A 22,655-nucleotide genomic window follows, 5' to 3' on the forward strand; every position below is an offset into this window, starting at 1 on the left:
CTCACAAAGGAGAATACTGACATATGGGAAAACACTGTAAAGTCCAACAGGACGTGATGAGTGAGCAGATTGTTGTAGACCAAGTGTTTATCCACTCGTCCTTTCTCCAAAACTGTTCTCACTCTGTTTCAAGTAGGTATCAGACGGACGAGTCTGTAGACGCTGATGGATGTTTACAATAAACCATCTCGCTAATAGTTTCTTTTTCATAAGCCTCTTTTTTTTTGGGGAACTTGTCTGATGTTCTTACTGCGAATGTTTCTCTCCACCTTTTGTCTTTTTAGCAATGTCGCCTTTCCCCAAATGTCAGCGTCTACGAACCGTCCCCCTTATGAGATCAAAGATGTAATAAACCAGAATTATATTTCAAACATAAGATATTAAAAGCAGAGTGGGGAGGGTCAGGGAACGATTGGAGATGGAACCTATGGCCCGTGCGTCCGACCTCGCTTGGTCGTGTGAATGCTGATCGTTGTTGCTTAGGAGCAAAGGAGAAGGTAGTTCCGCTACTTCTATCTTTCCTTAACTCGAACCATGTAGTGTAAGTTCGCTGCACTTGACCAAACCTTAACCACCGAGGTGTCAGCGCAGTGTCTTGTGAGGCAGCAGCGCTGTTGCCATGGCGCCAGGCCCACCATCATTAGCGTCGCCTCAGTCTCCGGGGACGGACGAGAGAGAGATGAATCTGACGTCCACATGGTCGCACACATCGGGCCGAGCTCACTGTCCCACATCTTCATCTTGAAATCTGAAACATGCAACCGAGGTTTCAAATCACTTCTGGAGCCGAAGATCAAAACTTAAAAATATGCAATCTTTTCTAATCTTTTGATTACAGATAACAACCAATGTTTCTGTTGAATTATATCCAGTCCATAGGAAACACAAGAGCGTTCCTCAGGCAGATGATTTCATTTGTTTAATGAAAAAAATAGTCTTTGAAGAGTAAACGGATTCTTAAGAAGAAGAAGAAGTCTTTTATTCTACCCAGACTTTATTTTTGGCTCAGAAATGATGTTCATCGTCTCAAAAGACCCAGAGTTAATCTCCTGGTGAAACGGTGAGAATCGAAAGATAAACAGTTCGAGCGAGTCTTGTCTTCCTGCCGAGACTCACAGGAAATCACCGACTGTTCGGGAAAATTAATAAGTGATAAACTCCAAGGTGAATGTGAAGGATTTACTGTAATAGAATAAGATTTTGTTTTGCTTTGCAGCTCCCACTTTTAAGCGAGACATGGCATTTCACATTTTCAGCTCAGGCTCCGTGACCTGTTTCACGACATTTAGATACTAAAATACATTTAATCAGAAGAGGTTTTGGTTGAGAGATTAATATCCATATGATGCGTAGCCCTAATGTACCTACGAACTGAATACAGATCATAATCATAATAAACTTCCTGGCTAAATGCGCAGGCATCTGGATGCTGAAATTCAGTTACTCACAATTTTTTTAAACCTGTTTTGCGGATGTTTGCAAATTTAAGAGCAATAACTGGAAAAGCAGATGCCGTTTCAGCCATTTTGGGTCATCATACTGTGTGAGATCCAGCAGCGGCTTATTGGTTACAGTGGACTCCCTCGTTGTCCTCATTCCCACTCCTCATTTTGTATAAGCCGGTCACATCTCTCTTGTCACAAGGCGGCGGGAGGCCACGCGCGTCCGGATTAGTTTCCTTTTTTTCATCCGGCCGTTATCTCCAGTCCACTTTAATGAAGCCTGCGTGTGCTTAGAGATCTTTTTGTGTTGCCATCACCTTGCACAGAGTCAACCTGCTGCTGTAGTCCTGAAGGACGCAGGGGGGGGGGGCACAGGGGCTCGTAGTTGGGAGTCGGGCCTCGTGTGATTCTTGTTTTCAGGCGTTGGTTTTAATGAAGTCCCCGCGGCTGCCGCACGGAAGCTGAGCGGCACGCTCCCAATCCCTATTATCAGAGTAAACAGAGGTCGGCACGCAGAGCGCTAATCCTCAAGGAGGGAGGGGGAAGATGGAGGTGTAGGAGAAAGAGGTAGAGAGGGTGGGGAGGGAAGGGAAAGTGGTGGAGGGATGAGCACTGGGTGTGGAGGAGGGCGGATGATAGAGGAAGGACTAATGAGACAGAGAAGGACAAAGGTAGGAGAGAATATGATGACATGCCAAGGCAGGGGAAGCCTTATTGAATTAGCTGCTCCTCCCTCCTCTCCTCCAACACTCTTCCCTCCATCACTCCCTCCCACAGACCATCCCCCTCATGCATGTACAGTATATATTACAGCAGGACCGGTTGCTGGCTGATGTCATTAGCTGAAATTGGATTTTCACAGATTCAGCATATGGCCAAAAGTACGTGGACACGCATTTCTGCCAATCTTTGAACTCCTTTTTTTTGTTGAGGGTCAATATTTGCTTTTTTGGGAACACATTCATGCATAATTAATTTACTCTTGCATGCATCTTTTGTATTTGTGTTGTGTAATGTCAACTCTATCGAGAGGTATTATTTCTGTAAAGTTCTCCTGGGTATCCAAAGATAAACCGAATGGAAGCACATTTTCATATGTGAAGTATTTTGACTGTAAACGGACACTGAAACACTCAAACTCGTGTCTGTGTTTGTTCAGGATTCAATGGGCTCAGGTTTATTTGGTTTGTTTGCAGTGTTCTGGGAGTTCTTTTGACTGTACAGTACACAATTTAATTTACTGTGAAACAGAAGTATGTTGATTGATAAGTATAATATTATAATAATTGTGCCTCCTGTGTAACCATTCAGACCAGAAAAAAGCCTTTAATTATATTTCACAAACTTTGTTTAACCTTGTTTAACCTCTTAATTTTGTGGTAAAACCTAGGAATCGTTCCTGATAGCTTACCATCAGGCTAAATTCCTAAATGTTTGTATGAATCGGCAATATTGGTATAGATGCCATAAAAAGTTTTAATTGTCGGATTGTTATAGGCAGTTTGAAGATGAGCAAAGGTAAGTTGATTGTAGCACAATTACTGTCATACATAATGGCATCATCTGCATAAAATCTGACTTTAATGTACTGATTAGGAGGAGTGATGGTATTAACTTGTCATGTAAATAGTTTGGGCCAAGAATAGACCCCTGTGGTACCCCATTACTTTGAGAGTTTGGCTTTAACTGAATTTTATTTAGCCACAACAATTTGTTTTCTCTGAATTTATTCACATGGAACCAAGAGAGCGAAGCTTAGTTTCAGTGTTTATGATCCAGGCAGTGTTTTTTTTGGTCTGTCGTACCTCCACAGCCCATTCAGATGAATTTAAATACCCAGATTACCACCATCAACCATAACACAATATCTTTTCTTTCATATTTTTGACCAGTTTTTTCTCCACCTGTCACAACAAAACACTTTCAAATACCATGTACACCCGCACTCCGACTTGTCCTCCATTTGCAACACGTCTGTTCCACCCAAAGTCTTTGTTTCCTTTAATTTTAGATTGACTGACACTTGAAAAGATGACTGATCAGCAGTGTCGGTTATTGTCCGACCCCATCCTTACGCATCTCTGTGTCATTCTCTCGTTGTCTTCTTCAGTTTCAAGACCACGGACTCAGGTTTTGGCAGGTTCGTTGGGTCCTTTGCAAAAAAAAAAACAGATTCAGATCCATTGTGTGCAACGTGTTAACACCGAATAATTCCTCACATCTGTGCTGACGTTGCTGTTGTGACCTTTGTACCCGGTGTTTGTCGTGGATCCGCTGTGGTAGAATAATCTGATTCTTTTTTTTTTAGACGAAACGAATCTCAAATCTCTGTGATTTCTGTTTTTAGCCATTGTTCATCATTTCTCTCCAACTTTATTGGTGTTTATCGTGTCATTTTGTCTTGTTCCTCTTGTTCATGTGTCGCTGTCCGTTCAGGAGTGCTGTCGTGTTCAGCCCAAAACACACTGGCACTGTAGGGAGGCGGGTCCAAAACCTGATTCACACACTTTCGATCTTTGACAGAAAAGCAGCATATTATCCCTCTTCCTCCCGCAGACTCACTCCACCGCCCCGTCCATCCAGGCTCGTCAGGTGATATGGCGAGTCATCCTCTCTAGGGCTGCACTGGTCACAGGTGACAGGTGACCGTCTGAGTATTACGAGGCTATTTTGAAAACAGAAACTTGCCCGGCGAGCGTGACGTCGCCTCTAAGAGGGAGAGGAATCAAGCGGAAACTGCCTGAATCCAGGAATAATAATGCCGCAGCAGTGTGTTTTGGAGCCTCGGTGTTTCTCCCTTCCGTCCTTGACGACACTGCTCCCCACCTACAGCGGTGGAGAAAACTGACGGGCGCACATCCGTCAGTGTGTTGTACGTCTGTCTTTGTGAGGGCCGATGTGTGTTTTAGGTATTCATTGGATTGGTTAAGACATTTTGTCTGGTTCTCAATTCATTCATTCATTCATACATTCATTCATTCATTCATTCACAGGCTGCTTGTGGGTAGAGATCTGGTTTGAGCGTTAAAGCTGTAAGTTTGCCATATGTTTATTTTATGGCAAAGATTTATGGTTAAACACTGCGGCAGCCACATATCCTCAATTTAGGACTATCTGTTTCAAACATGACGTGTTGTACTATTAATGTACTATTAGTACAATTAATTAAGTCATGTACTATTAATACTTTTTTTTTATAAGTGAAAGTTTTCACGAAATAATGTGACAATATTATATCGTGGAAGTTTCACGGGATAACGTGAAAGTTGATACTGATACGTTTTTCACAGGTTGCAAGTGTAGGATCATAATATTTTTTTTTGATTACATTGACCTCACCTAGTTGTTTTTGTACAGTAAAGCATTTTTGTGATTACGGGTATTATTGCTGACACAACATTTTAAAAAAATTAAAAGATCTAAGATGCATTAATGTTCAGTTAGGGTTAGAGGTGAGGCCCTCACAAGTATAGAAGTGCAAGTGTGTGTGTGTGTGTGTGTGTGTGTGAGGATGCATTGTGAATGGATTAAAGGTTTTACAGACGAGGAGAAAAGAAGAAATGTTTTGTCTTTCTGTGCCGTGTCATGTTTCTCCCGAGCAGAAACATGTGTTGTTGCTCAGACAGTTCCTACAACAGGCTCCCGACATTATTTGATCTAATTTCATATTTAAAAATTTGAATCCAGGATACTTTTCTGTATCCTCTCCTAAACAGCAGGTAGATGACTTTAAGATCTGACAATGTTTTTTTTAATGATTTTTCTTTTCCCTTTTGATTTTTTAAAATGAGGTTCTTCTCCTGATTCTGAATCTTTTAGGTTTAACTTTGAAGAAGAGACGCCGACAACCAACTTTGATACCTTCCCAGCAGCCATCCTCACTGTGTTCCAGGTACGACGCCTCACACTGACGCACACCCACACACACACACATACACACACACACACACAAACACACAAACACACACACACTCAAGACACACACCCACACACTCACACACACACACTCACACACACACACACATACACACACACACACACACACACACACTCTCACACACACACACACACACACACACACACACACTCACACACACACACACACACACACACACACACTCACACACACACACACACACTCACACACACACACACACACTCACACACTCACACACACACACACACTCACACACTCACACACACACTCACACACTTACACACACACTCACACACACACACACACACACACACACTCACACAACACACACACACACACACACTTTCTGAATAAATGAGAGAATATAGACTTTATGGAAAAAGACTGTTATCAGTCTTCATTAAATGAAACGACTGGTCCGTGTCCCGTCTGTCCCCTAATGAGCTTTTTCCTAATCCTTCAATTAGTCCGTGCCCATAACCCTTCACTCCATCCAGTGAATTATTTTCTATAATTCCGTAAGACTAAGCTTTGGGTCTTAACAAACATCATCCTCTTGTCTTCCTCAGATTCTGACCGGCGAGGACTGGAACGCCGTGATGTACCACGGGATCGAGTCTCAGGGAGGCGTCCGCCGCGGCATGTTCTCCTCCGTCTACTTCATCGTCCTCACGCTCTTCGGAAACTGTATCCTCTTTGACGCCTCGTGTGATTGAAGCCGAGAGTCGGAAGGAGCAGGTCAAACGATTTTAAAATGGTTCCAGGTTGAAGTGATTCCAGGTGCAGGTCCCGAGTAGTGTCCGAAATCCTTCGGCCAGTCGAGGCGTGAAATGTAAAAGGATGATGGACAGCTGTTGTCGAAGACCAGAAGGACTTTGTTCAGATCTTCAGTGAGATATCTGCTGTCATCATCCGTGTTTTTCTCCTGAGTCCCGTCCTCCTCCAGACACTCTCCTGAATGTCTTCTTGGCCATCGCCGTCGATAACCTGGCCAACGCACAGGAGCTGACGAAGGTGGGGCCTCGGAGTCGTGTTACCCTGCGCTGGCGTGAATCCCCCCCCCCCCTTTTTTTTTCTTTCTTATCTCTGAAAACGTCCTGTTTTTTTTGTCGCCGCTTCAAGGACGAAGAGGAGCAGGAGGAGGCGGCCAACAAGAAGCTGGCCCTGCAGAAGGCGCTGGAGGTGAAGGAGGTCAGCCCCATATCGGCGGCCAACATCTCCATCGCCGCGTAAGTTTTCCCAGAATCCCCCTCTTCCCCTGACAGCGGCTCTGCTCAGTGCCACACGGGAGATAAATGTCCCTTTGTTTGTGTGTGTGTGTGTGTGTGTGTGTGTGTGTGTGTGTGTGTGTGTGTGTGTGTGTGTTCTGGACTTCTTCCTCATCCACTCCACCGTCTACCGTCGTCACTCGGAGAGGCAATTAAGGAATACAACACACGTCGAAATTGGCTTTTGCAAAAGGTTGTTACTGCGGCGGCCCTGAGAGCTCACAGCACTGCAACTGAAGAAAACACATGCCAGTAGACAAAACACAGGCAAAATTAGGAAAAACGTCCTCATCAATTCGACGACACATTGAAAAAACACGCTGCAAATTGACCTGCAACGAAACGGAAGTGTTTCCAGAGGACACTTAAGAGTGATGCACACTTCTGGACAAGTTTGGAGAAGTTGGAAAATTAGATGAGATTCAGACGTGTGCGTCACTTTCTTCCGATTCGTGTATATATATATATATATATATATTATCCTGAACCCTAATCTTCTCTGTCAGGACGTTCCCACTTTGTCTCCGACGCGACGATAACAGGGATGTCTTCAAGATATATCTCCTGTCATGATTAGAACTTCTCTGACCCGCCCCCCTCTCCTCCCCCACCGCCACCAGCCTGTGACTGACAGGTCTGCGGCCTCGTGTCAACGAGGAAATTAGTCGCGCCTCCGACCTATTCTTAGAGCCTTGAATGATGAACGCCGACATCGAGAGAGTCCGTCCAGAGAGAGCCGCCGCGTGGTCACCCTTGTCGTTGATTAGGAGCTCCCCCCGCCGTTAATGTGGAAGGAAAACAAAAATGGACACATTCCGATTGTGTCAGTTTGTCTCGCAGACCTTCGTCATTCCGTCCACGCAGCGATCGTCTCTGATTCACACTCGCTCCTTATCTGCCGTCGTCCTCGCCGAGAAACTAGGTCAGTCCGACTGTGGAGCGATCACACTCTGGACCCAATCTTCCCCCCTCATCACTACTGTTACCAAATGACCTCGACTTTATTCTCAGTGTCCTCTGAATATAATAGTTTGAACAGTTGATGGAATATTCTATGTGGAATCTATGTGCTTCTATTTTTTTTTTCACAGAGAAACTCAGGGTTTCGTTTCAAAATGACCACTACACAAAACCCTATCTGAGCTTTCACATCTATATATATTTAAATCTAAAATTCTCTTCTCGTTTTGGAATGAAACTCCTGATCGACTGTGTTTCAGCTTCAGTTTTTGCTGTTGAATATAAAATGTACCTGCTGACGCTTTTGTTGTTGTGTTATTGAAGTAGTTGCACAGATTAGTCCTTTACTGTACAGCGGGGGGGGGGGGCGGGCGGGTGCACGCGCAGACGTGCGGACCGTCCACTCGCCCCCTTCACACGTGTGTGTCTCATTTGTTTCTTTTTGTTTTTTTGTTCTGCATGTACAGTTTTGTAAAGCAAAATCGAGAGGCTCTCTCTCGCAGGTCGTCCATCAACAGCATTCAGTCACCGTGAGTTATCAGTCTCTGTTACAATATTCTCCTCCTCCCCTCGCCTCCTCTCACCTCGTCTCCTCTCACCTCGTCTCCTCTCCTTCCATCAGTTCCTCCTCTCACCTATCCTCCTCTCCTCCTCTCCTCACCTCGTCTCCTCTCCGTTCATTGGCTCCTCCTCCCTATCCTCGTCTCCTCCTCTCCTCTCCTCACCTCGTCTCCTCTCCTCACCTCTTCTCCTCTCATTTCATTGGCTCCTCCTCCCTATCCTCGTCTCCTCCTCTCCTCTCCTCACCTCGTCTCCTCTCCTCACCTCTTCTCCTCTCATTTCATTGGCTCCTCCTCCCTATCCTCGTCTCCTCCTCTCCTCTCCTCACCTCGTCTCATCTCCTCTCCGTTCATTGGATCCTCCTCTCCTCCTCTCCTCACCTCATCTCCTCTCATTTCATTGGCTCCTCCTCCCTATCCTCCTCTCCTCCTCTCCTCTCCTCACCTCTTCTCCTCTCCTTTCATTGGCTCCTCCTCCCTATCCTCCTCTCCTCCTCTCCTCTCCTCACCTCGTCTCCTCTCCTTTCATTGGCTCCTCCTCCCTATCCTCCTCTCCTCTCCTCTCCTCACCTCATCTCCTCTCATTTCATTGGCTCCTCCTCCCTATCCTCGTCTCCTCCTCTCCTCTCCTCTTCCTATTCGTGTCCCCTCTCCTTTCTCATCATCATCTTTATTCATTTACTTTTGTTTCTCCACTTGTTTCCTCTCCCACCTTCTCCCTCCTTGTGTTCTGTTTCCTTTCTTCATTACTCTTTGTTTCCTCTCCTCTCTTCTCCTCTCCTCTCCCCTGGACCTCCATAAATCTAAAGTATAGTCTCTGTCATGTCATCATTGCTTTTAGAGTGAAATGTGAAATCGACTAGTTTTAAAAAACAAAACAAGCCTCACTGAGCATTAAAACACAATTAGATGTAAATAACACAGACACATCTTACATGCAGCCACGAGGCCTCTCATACCTGAACACTCTTTCGGACGCGAGTCATTCGCGTGCAAGTGTCCCATGTCTCCGAGCGTTTTGCCGTCACCGGCGGCACTTTGGAGTTTCCAGTCTGTTTGTCGTCGTCGTCCCCAGAGACGGCACGATCGCAGGCCACAGTCCGCCTGCTGGGACTCTGCTCATTGAACATCACTCATAACCAGAGCAAACTTCAATTTCCTTCTACTGACCCTGTTGTGATCATATCTCGCACAATGACCCTCCCATCCCTTCAGCGTTTCGCCCTCTCACGTTCCTCTCTGAAGAAAACACTGTCTGCACTGTGACGTGTGTGCATTACCTGTCCTGTGTGTCCTCTGTGTTCTCTGTCCGTCCGTCTGTCTGTCTGTGTCCTCTTGTCTTTTAGGAGTTTTACTGTCTTCTCCTCCCCCGCCCGGCGAATCTTGAGGTACAGGTGACCAGACGGAACAAACTTAACTAACCCGTAAAGCCCCATGTAAATAAATCATTCTGTGGAACAGACAACGGAAGATAGTATGTGATATAGAATGCAATGCCTTCACCTAGTGAGATGGAGACATGAACACGTCCCAGTCTCTGATGTGTTTGATCACCCATCGCATGTTGGTTTGTGCCTGTTGACACATGGGTCACAATTGGACAGATCATTTCTGTCAAATGGAAACATTTGACAATTGTCACGACGCCAAACATACGTGGAGAGATTCATCCTTTGCTTTCGTCCCTCCGAGTTTCGCCTTTTTCTCCCGACGTCGCTTTTGGGAAACTCAGACTGTCTCTCTGATTGGCGCTGGGGGTTGACTAAGTTATTCATACCATATCAATCAATACCAATATGAATTTGATATGAGGCTGGTCGGATCGTGGCCCTATTACGCAGATGGGAAATACCTATATAATGGATTTTTTTTAATAATAATGGTCTGTAGAGAGTAAATTGCAGTTCACTTGCTTTTGTTAAAAAGATTTTATGGGTTTTATACTAAAAATTTTGAAACTGCATCTGTTTGAGGCCATGAAAAGATTGTTTCTTAGTCGTTTAAAAGCAGTGTGCAGAAACACGACCGAGACGATTTGTGCGAGGCCTTTTTCTCACCCACACAAAGGAGATTTAAGTGGTTTCAGAGAAGATGAAGGTAGAGATTGACACACTTCATTGTGATCGTCTCTGGTGAAAGGTTTATCTCAGGAGAGTGTTATTGAATAGTTTTTTCCCACTGTGTCAAAGTCACGTGACTCTAAATAAGCGGTCAGGTGATGTCAGCTTCAGACAATCTCTAGCGTCAGAAAGTACAAAGACTCATATGTGGATATTGAGGATTTGAAACCTTTTCTCCATATAACACAAGCATGGCAAGTGAGAGCTTTACCATGGCGAACGTTTGTTGAAGCATCCATAGACCACATCCTGTCCGGTTCTCTCTCACGTCACTGTACTTCAGGAGAGGCCTGACGACCTGATTTACATGAAGAGAATTCCGTGTGGCTATGGATGAAACTGTCGTCGGCGGTGTTCAACCCAAAACCCATGTGACAAAAAAGAAACTTGAGCCGTTTCCTTCGACAGTGTTTCTCATCGCCACACGATCTCTTGCTGTGGGTTTTGACTCGTGTGTTGCAGTAAGGAGCAGCAGCGGTCGATGAAGAGCATGTCGGTGTGGGAGCAGAGGACCAACCAGCTGAGGAAACACACCCTGAGGGCGAGCAGCGAGGCGCTGTTCAACGAGCTGGACCCCGAGGAGCGCCTGCGCGTGTCCTCCGCCCTCCACCTGCACCCCGACATGAAGACCCACCTGGACCGGCCGCTCGTGGTGGAGGCCAGGAACGGCGACAAGCCCAGCAGGCCTCCCGAAGGGGGCGGGCGGGAGGAGGCGGGGGACGACGGCGTCCACGCGCACGCCAGGAAGCATCACCGCCACCGCGACCGAAACGGGGAGAGCAGCGACGGCAGGGGAGGGCGGCACCATGCCCATCACAGCAGGAGCCGAGATCACAACGCCGACGGCGCCCAGACGGGGGAGGGGAGGCTGGAGAGGAGCCGCAGCCGCGAGGGCGCGCCGGGGCACAGGCACCACCACCACCACCACCAGGCGGGCTCCCCCGAGGAGGAGGGGGAGGAGGAGGCGACCAATGGCGTGCACGCGGGAGACGAGAGGGGAAATCTGCATCACCATTCCCACCGTCCGCAGAAAGAGGGGAACGGGATGATGGCGAACGGCGCACAGGGAGAGCGCAAGGGGAGGGGAGGGGGAGGGGGAGGAGGAGGAGGGGGGGGGGATAGTAACGGGGAGAGGAAGGGACGCTGCTCTCGCATGGTCCGAGCTCAGTCCACCCTGGATGGAGACGACTGTAGGAGGAACAGAAATGGAGCCAGGGGCCACAGGTGAGGATGCAGATATTATATTCAATGTGTGTTTTCATAATACACGTTAAACTATTCACACTTTCTTCTTCTTCCCATGTAAATAATTCATGTTTATCGGCCATATCCAGACACAGGAGCAGCTGCGTTCAGCAAAAAATTTTTTTTAAAAAGACTCTCAGATGAATCCGCTACACAGTCAGATGTTTGCCTCAGGAGTTGGAGCCTGAAACCAGAGATAAAGAAGAGAGAGAATATTGGACTTAAATCCGTCTGATGGCCAGAAAAACAACAACAACAACAACAACAATTCCAAATAAAATGCTGACGTCCCCTCCTTATCTGCTGTAAAAATGCAACTCACCAGCTTCAGCCGCCGCCGAGCGGACGAGAAACATCAGTCTCTGCGTTTCCGAGCAGCTCTTCTCCCGTTGGGGTGCACAGGCAGAGTCCGTCTGATCGGACAGGCCGCTGCCTTTAGTAATATCAGGGATGATCAGATTTCTCATAAAACAGTTTTCTTTGAATTCGTCTGAGGTGAGAGTATTAGGGGCCACGCGGAGAGAGAAAGAATTGGAGACTTTGAGAGTAGAGTCGTACTATTACAAGAATGAAGCCAAAGTGTTGTCTCGTAAAATGTCGACTTCATTCTCACAATGTTGCGACTTTATTCTCGGTGTCTCCCTTTTCATTTTTTTCCCCCTCAATGTGGCCCTAACACTCACGGAAAACAGCCCGACAGTCGCTCGCTTACTTCTGTATCTTCGCTGGAGCTGGTGCAACGGTGATCGTCTCCACAGCCCTCCGACTGGACTGTGATGCGTCTGACTCCACTTAATTAACCCTCCGGAGGATTTGAAGGAAAGAAAAAAAAAATAGACTGTGCATCAGTTTGCCTTTCACATAAACACCATATAACTGTCTGTGCGTGTGTGTGTGTGCGTGTGTGTGTTTGTGTGTGTGTGTTTGTGTGTGTTTGTGTGTGTTTGTGTGTGTGTTTGTGTGTGCGTGCGTGTGTGCGTGTGTGTGTGTGTGTGTGTTTGTGTGTGTTTGTGTGTGTGTTTGTGCGTGCGTGCGTGCGTGCGTGTGTGTGGATTGCTCGCCAGTGAAAGTCCACTTCAAGTTTGTTGCCACATAATTTGTGGTCTGTCTCCCATGAGGGACGGACAAACTTTTTCTCAGATGGATCTTGTTTGGCAGAAAGAAAAGGGAAAAAAAAGAAAGAAGCTGGAAGCATCCTGAGAGTGTTACGACGCCTGTGATGAGAGCCACGTGTCCCCCCCCCCCCTCTCTCTCTCCAGGGACAGGCAGCCAGACGCCGAGGACAACGGCCTCGCCTCCAGTCCTCTGCAGCTGATGCGCAGCAGCCCGAGCCTCGGGGAGAAGCAGGAGGACGCCGACAACCAGAAGAACTCCACCAGGGCGAGCCAGGCGGGCCTCAACAGCAACGCCATCCACATCCCCGTCACCATCACCGCCCCGCCCGGGGACACCACCATCATACCCAGTGAGCTCATGCCTGTCACGGGGGAAGGTTCGAGGGAGAGTTTTATTCTCAAAGGGGCTGGAAGCCATTTTGGGAGAAAAGCTTGTTGGTCTCTTTGTCTCTGTTGTGATGTGAACGCCGTGGCCGGGCGGCGAACCCGTAACCCGGGGTACAGGAGTCCGACGCGCTGTTGCAGCCGCCACCCGCCAGCACGTCTCTTAAAGCGTCGACGAGTGTGTGGTGCGGTCCGCGCCGTTGTTTGGGGGGTTTCAACTCACACAGCCAGTCTTGTCTTTCAAAAAGTGTATTGGATTAAAATCCCTTACTGACCCTTGAAGGGTGATAAAGACCATTTATGAATGAAAGAACCTCATCATCCAATTTCAAACAGTGAAACCTGTGAGTAAATTTCTTTTTCTATGAAAATATCAGTGATATACAAAACGTACCAAAAGAAGAACCATGTTGTCAGCGACTTGCACTTGAAAATCGCTGTATTCTATTGTAGTGTTAGTTGTAAATAGAGCAATGACAACAAAATAACAGGAACAAAACTGTCAGCCTCTAGCAATGAATAAAAAAACACTTTGAAACAATAGAGACGGAGGTTTAAAAATCAACAGGAGAAGAGAAGGTGGGCATGCGCCTCTCCGGCTCAGTCTTGAACCCAGCAACCACCGATCTTCAGAGAAAGGTCTAATTAGTGGAGAAAGTAAACACAGTCGTCGTCGTCGTCGTCGTCCCACGACCACGACCACGTGGACCCGACGCCGGCCCGTGGCGTGTGGAGGAAAATATCTCGTTAGCCAGAAAATACATCTGTGCCTCTCAGAGCTGAAATCAATTATTCTCATTTCTCCACGCCAGTGAACAGCATCGACTGTGACAACTTCCAAATCAGCGACGAGAAGAAGGATCTGGAGGAGGAGGAGGAGGCGGCTAATGGGCCGCGGCAGATCCTGCCCTACAGCTCCATGTTCGTCTTCGGACAAACCAATCCGTGAGTCGGGGGGGCCGGGAGGTGACGGAGAGCTGAATTGAGACCAACAGGAAGTTCACTAAAACCCAGACGTTATTGTCATTCTGACCACGAACATCTATGCATCAGTCATCATTCATCTCCTTCCTTTGCCGTGTGACTTCATGCGGACGGGGAACGGGATGCGTGTCGTCTGTGGACTTCACCTTAACTCACCTTGTGAGCTGTCGCTGCTCCATGTGTACTTTTACTTTTGTGAACGTGTGTGTGTGTGTGTGTGTGTGTGTGTGTGTGTGATCTCATAGGGTGCGGCGGCTGTGTCACTACGTGGTCAACCTGCGCTACTTTGAAATGTGCATCCTGATGGTCATCACCATGAGCAGCATCGCTCTGGCGGCCGAGGACCCCGTGCAGGCCAACGCGCCGCGCAACAACGTGAGTCAGACCATGTGACGCGCGGACGTCATGGCGACGACAGACACACCGGCCCCACCACACATGCTCGCACGAGCGCATTAGGAGTCTCATTTCAGCCGATTCCTTGGGACCGATGGAGACGTTCCTGCTGACGCGACGCGACACTTTGCTCATATTCGAGAACAAGTAGCAGGAAGCAGAACAAAACAAGCTCATTTAAAAGAGAAATTATGGCATTTTGACTTGGGAAAAATGACGATATGACACCAGACGTGGTGCATATGTATCCGCTGTGGCGAAAATGTGTCTTTGTCGCCCGTGAGGGAGTGATGTGTGCAAGTAGACGCGAGCCTGGAGGAGGGGTTTTTTGCATTTTGACAGACAAGCACAACTAATTGATATTCAAGTCAGGAGCACAGAGGGAATCTGAGGTGATGTTGGGCGGTTGCTTTTTTTACCGTGTTGTTGTGCGTGCGTGCACGTGTGTGAGTGTGTGCGCGTGCGTGCGTGTGCGTGTGCGTGTGTGTGTGTGCGTGCGTGTGCGTGTGTGTGTGTGTGTGTGCGTGCGTGTGCGTGTGTGTGTGTATGTGTGTGTGTGCGATCACGTTTGAGACCTCTGACAGGGCAGAGGAACGTGTACAAATCTGTTCTTAGCGCACACACACACACACACATGCACACACACACACACACCTCTCCATAACTACAGTGACTTACCCCTCAACTTAAACCTATAACTTAAAATATCTTCACCTTAAATTGTAATGGTTTACATAATGGAGACCTGCTTTTTTCAGTCCCTGTGACGTGACTGTGTAAACAGATTCAGGTCCCCGCAACAGGAATAAGACCTGGCTCTCACACACACACACACACACACACACACACACACACACACACGCACACACACACACACACGCACACACACACACGCACACACACACACACACACGCACACACACGCACACACACATACACACGCACACACACACACACACACACACACATACACACACACACGTGGACACTATGTCTTGTGATGATCTGTAGATGAGTCACCACGTCGGATGTTTTCTCTTCCTCTCCGTCGCTGCAGGTTTTGAAGTATCTGGATTATGTCTTCACTGGAGTCTTCACATTTGAGATGGTGATCAAGGTGAGAGGAGCGGAGCAACACACCAACACACACACCAACACACACACAAACACACACACCAACAAACAAACAAACAAGTAAAGTTGTGGAAATTAATTTGCAGATCAAAAACAACATCCAGGATTCCTACATGTGTTTGAAACTCTAGTTTACGCGTGTTCTCATGCTCATGAGCTGTTAGTCAAGATGTTACACGTCTCTAACAGACGTGTGCTCACATCTGGCCTGACGCCGGGCCCTGTAGACAATGAATGGTCAGGCTCGATAACCTCTAGAGAAGCCCGAAGCGTGGACGATCTTCCGTGTCATTCCGTTATTCTCTCTGTCCGGTGGCTCCAGATGATTGACTTGGGGCTGCTGCTGCACCCCGGCTCTTATTTCCGCGACCTGTGGAACATCCTGGACTTCATCGTGGTCAGTGGAGCCCTGGTGGCCTTTGCCTGCTCGTAAGTCGACCTCTTTCTTTTTCTTTCAAAAAAAGAAGAAGAAATGAATGGATAAATCCTGCATTGTTGCCCATTTCTTAATAATAGCATAACTTGGACATTTTCCAGGAAATTGTTTTCGGTGGGGGGGGGGCTGCACGGTGGCGTAGTGGTTAGCACCCTCGCCTCACAGCGAGGGGTTCGAGTCCCGGTTCAAACCAACCAGGGCCTCTGTGTGTGGAGTTTGCATGTTCTCCCCGTGTGTGCGTGGGTTCTCTCCTGGTTCTCCGTCTTCCTCCCACAGTCCAGAGACATGAGAATGGAGTCAGGTTCATTGGAGACTCTGAATTGACCGTAGATGTGAATGTGAGAGTGACTGGTTGTTTGTCTCTGTATGTGGCCCTGTGATAGGCTGGCGATGGATGGATGGATGGCTGATGTCTGTAACGACATGAAAAGAATTGGGGAAAAACTTCAGTGCATGACTGAAAGCAGCTTTACAGATCTGCAATCTTTGTCTCTAGCGGTCACACATTTCTGTTTCAACCAGCGCGGTCATGGACTGTTTGTACATACGGACTCGTCCTGGAGCTCTGCAGTTTGTCACTCGCGTGTGTGTTTCTTTGTGACTCTCTTCTCTTTTCTTCTCTTTTCACTTCAGATTGATGCTTCTCCTCCCCGTCTTATTTATCTGTTGCTGACTCTGTCTCCATCTGTCTTCACTTTTCTTCCCCCTCCTCCTCTTCTGTTGTTTTCTGGCCTCGATTGCTTTCAGGAGCCTGATGGGGTAATGCCTGCTCTCTCTCTCTCTCTCTCTGCCCGTGTCTCGCCCTGTCCACGTGCTCGTCTTCCTGTTTGCGTCCTCTGTTTTCCTTCCCGTCCTTCTCAGCCAGTGTCGTTCATACCAAAGTGTCGCATTTTGTTATTTGCTAATTCTTCTCCTCACCGCCCCGGTCACAATCGAGCGCCACTGGCATTTGCTCTGTTTGCGTTACATAACTGTGTTTGTGTTGGTGCGTCTGCACTCGGGTTGCATAAGTGCAATTACCTGTGCAGTTTATCAGACGTGTCTTAGTAGGAACAATATTCATAACGCACAGTAAACAGCAAATGATCTAAAATTCAAGCTTTTTCGGCGGGATGACAGACGCTCTCGGGGATATTCATGAGCGGAGCGTCTGAGTGCTGCCGCCTCTAAAAGGCACGCGCACGGAAACAAATATGCTAATTTCAAACGATTAAACAGAGTACATGGCAACTATAAACCATTTCATCCGCATAATCCACTGTTCATTTTCCAAACATGACACTTAGTTTAAAGCTACAGTGTGTACTATTCAGAAGAACTCGGAATATATATTGTCCATATTCGTAGATTCCCCTGCAACAGGTAAACTTTAATCGGTCAGTTATGGTTACATAGGTGGACCCGAAGTCCGTGTACGCCGCCAGGCTTGCTCCGTCGTGTTAAATACGGTGGCCCAAAACGGACAAAACACTCACACGCATACGCGTTGAATTTTGAGCGCTGCCGGACACCGGAGGAGGAATCAGCGGTTGCGCGTCTTCGGCGTGTCCGTGTCGGTCGACAAGTTTGAGAAGCCAAAGAGTTCGCGAAGTGGAGGATTATATTTATCATTTCTTGGAAAAGAAGTTTGTTCTCTCTCAGCTACCGTCGCTGGTCCTGAGCGCTCGGGGGGGGGGGGGGGGGGGGGGGGCTGAGGTGCTCAGTGGGTTGCAATTCGCAACTTCACCACCAGATGCCGCCAAATATTACACACTGTAGCTTTAAATTATAGCAACGTCCTCCTGTCCATCATGCCTGGTCCAGTGTGTCCGGTCCCTTGTTTTGATAATCTACATGAAGAAGAGTGAGCTTCACTCATGCAGCCGTTATCAGACTGACCCCCGTCACCCCTCCACCACTTCCTCCCACATTCACTTCCTGTCCGGCATCTTGTCATCGCCCACGTCGGCTTCACGTCCACGTCACATGAACGTGTCTCAAGGGGCCGCGTTCACATTCTCAGGTTTTCTGAACTCATCCCGACGCTATGAACCGTATTCATCCACATGTTCATCGCGCATATTTTGCCCGTTCACAGGGAAATTAGTTCAAGCGCTTCTGTTTACCTTTGCTTTCTTTGCATCGTGATTTGTCGTTTGTCAATTTGTAGAAGAAAAAAAATGTCACTGTACCTTCATGTCTGTGTGATATCTGCTCAATATGTTTATTTCGCTCTGTTCTTTTCCTTCATATGCTCATAATTTGCTCTTGTTTGTGTGGTTGGTGTTTGTGTCTGTGTGTTTGGGCGCTTATAATTTCTTTTCCTTGTCAGATCTCAACAAAGCGTGGCCAGGTGGGAACTGTCCCTCTCTAACTTATGCTCATTGACCCCCCTCGCCCCTCTTCCCCCCTCTTCCCCCCTCCTCCCCCCCAACATGTGAAACAGAGAACGCTCCTCTTGTCAATCCTTCCCATCACAAGGTGCTTGGGGTATGACCATGATTTCCCTCCCTCCCTCCCCTCTTCCCATTTTTCCTAAAGAAAAGAAACCTCCTGTTCCAATATTGGTGCGTCAAACCTAAAATAGACAATATTGGGAACTCCGAATCATAGCTTTCAGAAGAACGACGTCTAGCTGCAGACATGCACCGATGAGAATCTGCACCGATTCCTTGAAAAGCAAAGTTGTGTCAAAGCAACAGAAAACCAATCTGTTTCTAATCTTTCGTCTCGTCGTAATTTCCTTTCATCGCAATTAAAGTTTAGTTGGTCAAAATGCCAAAAATCCTGAATGATCAGCCCCAACGTGAATATATTTGCACATACGTACTTGTGTAACACGTGAACCTGCTCGATACGGAGCCTCGTGCAGTCCTCTGATTGGACGTCAGCTCTTTGCGCCCCTAAACAGGAAATGCTCCTCGGGGGGGTGGGTGACCTCAGATGTCGGGCTGCTGAGCACATTAGCACAATCAGTGCTGATCTGCGCCTCGCTGACGTGAACACACAACGTCGTGCACACACACACACACACACACACACGCACACACACACGCACATGCACGCGCATTACATCTTCCTCGCGGCGCTTCTGAAAGCTATTGGGAGGCCGCTCTCGCCGTCTCAAAGTGTGGAGGTCCTTGAACAGCGAGCGACTGGCATCGACTGTGCAGATTGCATGCCAGGATAACCGAGTCATCTGAGCATGAGAGCCGCATGCCATTTTGTCAGACTTGAGAGTTTTTCCGCTGAGAAAAGGAAAAAAGGCCCCGAGGCCAAAAAGAAATGTACGGAACCACACGCTCCTCTGTCTCCTGTCTGAGCCCCTCCCTCCCTCCTCCCTCCTCCCTCACCACTTACATTATACTAATTAAAGCCACAACTGAATCAGTGAGTTTTAATGAATCCATCAGCCGACACACACACACGTGTTTTAAATAAGAGCTTCTGCAGCACTGACTAACTGATCGCAGCCTGTGTGTGTGTGTGTGTGTGTGTGTGTGTGTGTGTGTGTGTGTGTGTGTGTGTGTGTGTGTGTGTGTGTTTGGGGAAATTTTAAGCAATTGGCTTTTGGCTTTTATGGATATCTTGCAATTGCATTCATGCAGCACGTTTAAAAGACAGGCTATTAAAACCGTGCGGTTGTGTGACTAATTCATTAAGCGTCCACACCGTCCTCGGCCAGCGTCAGTCTCTCTGAGTGAGTGATGGCTCAGCTGTCTGTCAATAACATACCTGTGAGTTTTACACCCCCCACAGCCGCCTCCCTCTCGCTGAGCGCTGAACACGACCTGCAGCCTCCGCTCTCACAAAGTGTCAACTGCTTTGTTTTCTCTCGCAACAACACGGTAGACTGTTGTGTGACTGTTGTGTGACTGTTGTGTGACTGTTGTGTGACTGTTGTGTGACTGTTGTGTGACTGTTGTGTAGACTGTTGTGTGACTGTTGTGTGACTGTTGTGTAGACTGTTGTGTGACTGTTGTGTGACTGTTGTGTGACTGTTGTGTGACTGTTGTGTGACTGTTGTGTGACTGTTGTGTGACTGTTGTGTGTGACTGTGAGAAGGTGAAGACGACTGAGTGAAAGGAGGCGGTGGAAGCAAAGAGCGGGTGATTGAACACTAACTGGAGTAGAGAAAGAAGGAGGGAGGGAAGAGAGGAAGACAGGAAGACGTATGGAGAGAAAAGAAAGAAAAGAAAGACAGAAGAAAAGAAAGACAATATTGAAGGAAGGATGGAAAAAACGTAGCGATGGAAAGAAGAGAAGGAAAGTGAATGTAAGAAAAGACAAAGGAGAAAAAAAGTAGATGGAAAAAGTGGATATCAAATCAGACAAATAAGCACGAGAGGAAGGAACATGAAACTACAGTCGTGAGATGAATGTAGTAAAATAAAAATCTCATAATCACATCTTTAACACATTCAACTCTTCCATTGTTGCATGTTTCTTCTAAAACCACATCACTGGCCCTCATGCGTTACTGCACTAACTAACTGAGAACAGGTATTATTGGTACAGTACACACTGTACTTCGTGTACTGCACTCATCTCCTGTTACTGGGCGGAGGAGAGAGAGAGAGAGAGAGAGAGAGAGAGAGAGAGAGAGAGAGAGAGAGAGAGAGAGAGAGAGACACGACTAGCGGTTCCACCGCGTCACCGAAGACTAACTCCACTCTCCGTGTTTGCAGAGGGACCAAAGGGAAGGACATCAACACCATCAAGTCCCTCCGGGTGCTGCGGGTCCTGAGGCCACTCAAGACCATCAAACGTCTGCCCAAGCTGAAGGTACGGTACAGTAACGTGACCCGTCGGCCGCCGAGACCCAGAGAAACGCTGGGGCAGCGCTAAGTGTGTCAGGGTGGATGTGCCATGTGAGATCAGAGATGAGTCCGTTGTTCTGGATGGAAGATGTGAGATGTTTGACCTCTAGGGGGTTCATTTCTGGGTTGAGGAGAGACGGAGGGAATGAAAGACAGAGAAGTGACTGAACAGAAACTCCTTTACTCACCGACGAACCTGTGTTTCCCCACGACTGGAGCAAAACCCCTGGGAAAGTACATATCTTGAGCGTCAAAGCCTCACACGTGTGGGTTCTCTGAGATTCGTAGCTCCTCCCTTCTTTAGTTAACTCTATGACGGTCTATATGAATATTCTCGGTATCTACATGAAGGTAACACGGTGAGATCTGAACAGAGGTGTAGATGTCAGAGCCGATATCGATGCTAGGGAGTAGGAGATTTCCGATCGGCTTCTTATCGCGAGAAGTTGGAGTAGAAAGAGCAAATGCTCCGCCTCCTTATTACTGCTGTCTACTTCTGTCGTGTCCCTCTCTGATGACGCGTCCACGATTACGATGGTTCCGCTCCAAGGAAGGCACCAGAGATCTAATAGCCCTGAATCAACCAGTTCCCTTTCGGTGTTGAAGGGTTTTAACTGCGATTGTACCAAACTCACCGTATTAGAAATCTTCAACATCCTGCACAGTGAGAAAAGAATCTAAAGTGGAGTCAAAATAGTACAAAGGGGAAAACGCTATAATAACGTAGGATGACAAGACGCCGTTGTTGTTGTCGTCGTCGTGGTCGTGGTCGTCGCGACCCGCATGGAGCCGAGAGGCTCAACTGTTCCCTGTTGACGCGGCGACGACAGCTTCCCTCTGGTGCGCGGAAGGCGGCTGATCATCCGAAAGTAATGACTCTGACAAAAGATGAAAGATCTGACCGCCGTCATGGCAGTGAGGCGCCCGACACGGATGGGAGCTGGCAGACGGACAGCTCGTCCGCCACGACGCCTCTCTGCATCCCCGGGACGGACGAGGCTGGTGGAAGAGGAAACGGGGGATTAATGCTCCGTCCTCCTCGCTCCTTAGACAACAGCCTCGACGGCGGCGGCGGCGGCGGCCTGTCATGCGGCGGTCATGTTAATTGGTGAGATTGCGTTCATGTCAGGACAGATAGACGGAGCTCTTCGTCTCACAGGCGGATCATCACAGCACAAACTGACGGAGGGGAAATCTCTGGAGAGAGAGAGAGAGAGAGAGAGACAGAGATAGACAGAGACAGACAGACAGACAGACAGAGAGAGAGAGAGAGACAGAGACAGACAGACAGACAGACAGACAGACAGAGAGAGAGAGAGAGAGATAGACAGAGACAGACAGACAGACAGACAGAGAGAGAGAGAGAGAGAGAGACAGAGACAGACAGACAGACAGACAGACAGACAGACAGACAGACAGACAGACAGAGAGAGAGAGAGAGAGAGAGAGAGGCAGGTACAGACACAAACATGGACTTCATGTAAACCTGCGTGTTCACGTGATCAGTAAACAGAGCAGGCCATAAGACGTCCTGATTGGTTGAGACACGGCTGAATTTGGACGAGCGCTGAGTTTATAAGTGGACGAGTGGTGTAGAGACGTGATGGACGGATGAAGCGACGCCTCAGTCGACTGACGGTGAAACTTCCTCTGGTGGAAGGAAAAGAATAAACTCCCTGAAATGAAAGTGAGGGTTTTGTGCTGCGAGCTGCAGTTTTTAATACAATTTCCAGCCAGGTTTTTTTTGCGTTATGAATTATCTATATAAAAATGAATAATGACTTTAATTTCTTTTTTGAAAAACTCAATGTCACAGTCATTGTAGCTGTCGCCTCCTGGAAGCGGAGTGAACGTGAACGTCTCTTCACAACTGTG

At 47.7% G+C, this 22,655-nt stretch overlaps 1 protein-coding gene across 3 annotated transcripts in view; it reads left to right on the forward strand.

Annotated features, from left to right (window-relative positions):
* The window catches only part of cacna1bb (calcium channel, voltage-dependent, N type, alpha 1B subunit, b), a 104,444-nt gene that overhangs the window by 59,352 nt on the left and 22,437 nt on the right, over positions 1-22,655 (forward strand). For 2 of the 3 annotated variants that reach the window (XM_035608193.2, XM_035608194.2), the window contains exons 17-29: positions 5,262-5,334; positions 5,949-6,066; positions 6,326-6,393; positions 6,502-6,608; positions 8,075-8,137; positions 9,514-9,555; positions 10,750-11,511; positions 12,792-12,997; positions 13,844-13,976; positions 14,261-14,390; positions 15,469-15,528; positions 15,868-15,974; positions 20,649-20,745. In XM_035608193.2, coding sequence (XP_035464086.2) covers positions 5,262-5,334; positions 5,949-6,066; positions 6,326-6,393; positions 6,502-6,608; positions 8,075-8,137; positions 9,514-9,555; positions 10,750-11,511; positions 12,792-12,997; positions 13,844-13,976; positions 14,261-14,390; positions 15,469-15,528; positions 15,868-15,974; positions 20,649-20,745 — 1,966 coding nt within the window. Of the gene's footprint in view, positions 1-5,261; positions 5,335-5,948; positions 6,067-6,325; positions 6,394-6,501; positions 6,609-8,074; positions 8,138-9,513; positions 9,556-10,749; positions 11,512-12,791; positions 12,998-13,843; positions 13,977-14,260; positions 14,391-15,468; positions 15,529-15,867; positions 15,975-16,728; positions 16,741-18,292; positions 18,314-20,648; positions 20,746-22,655 lie in introns of all 3 variants that reach the window. The other variant, XM_035608192.2, reaches the window with a different exon arrangement.

Source organism: Scophthalmus maximus, chromosome 20 (assembly GCF_022379125.1).
Source record: "Scophthalmus maximus strain ysfricsl-2021 chromosome 20, ASM2237912v1, whole genome shotgun sequence".
Taxonomy (NCBI): domain Eukaryota; kingdom Metazoa; phylum Chordata; class Actinopteri; order Pleuronectiformes; family Scophthalmidae; genus Scophthalmus; species Scophthalmus maximus.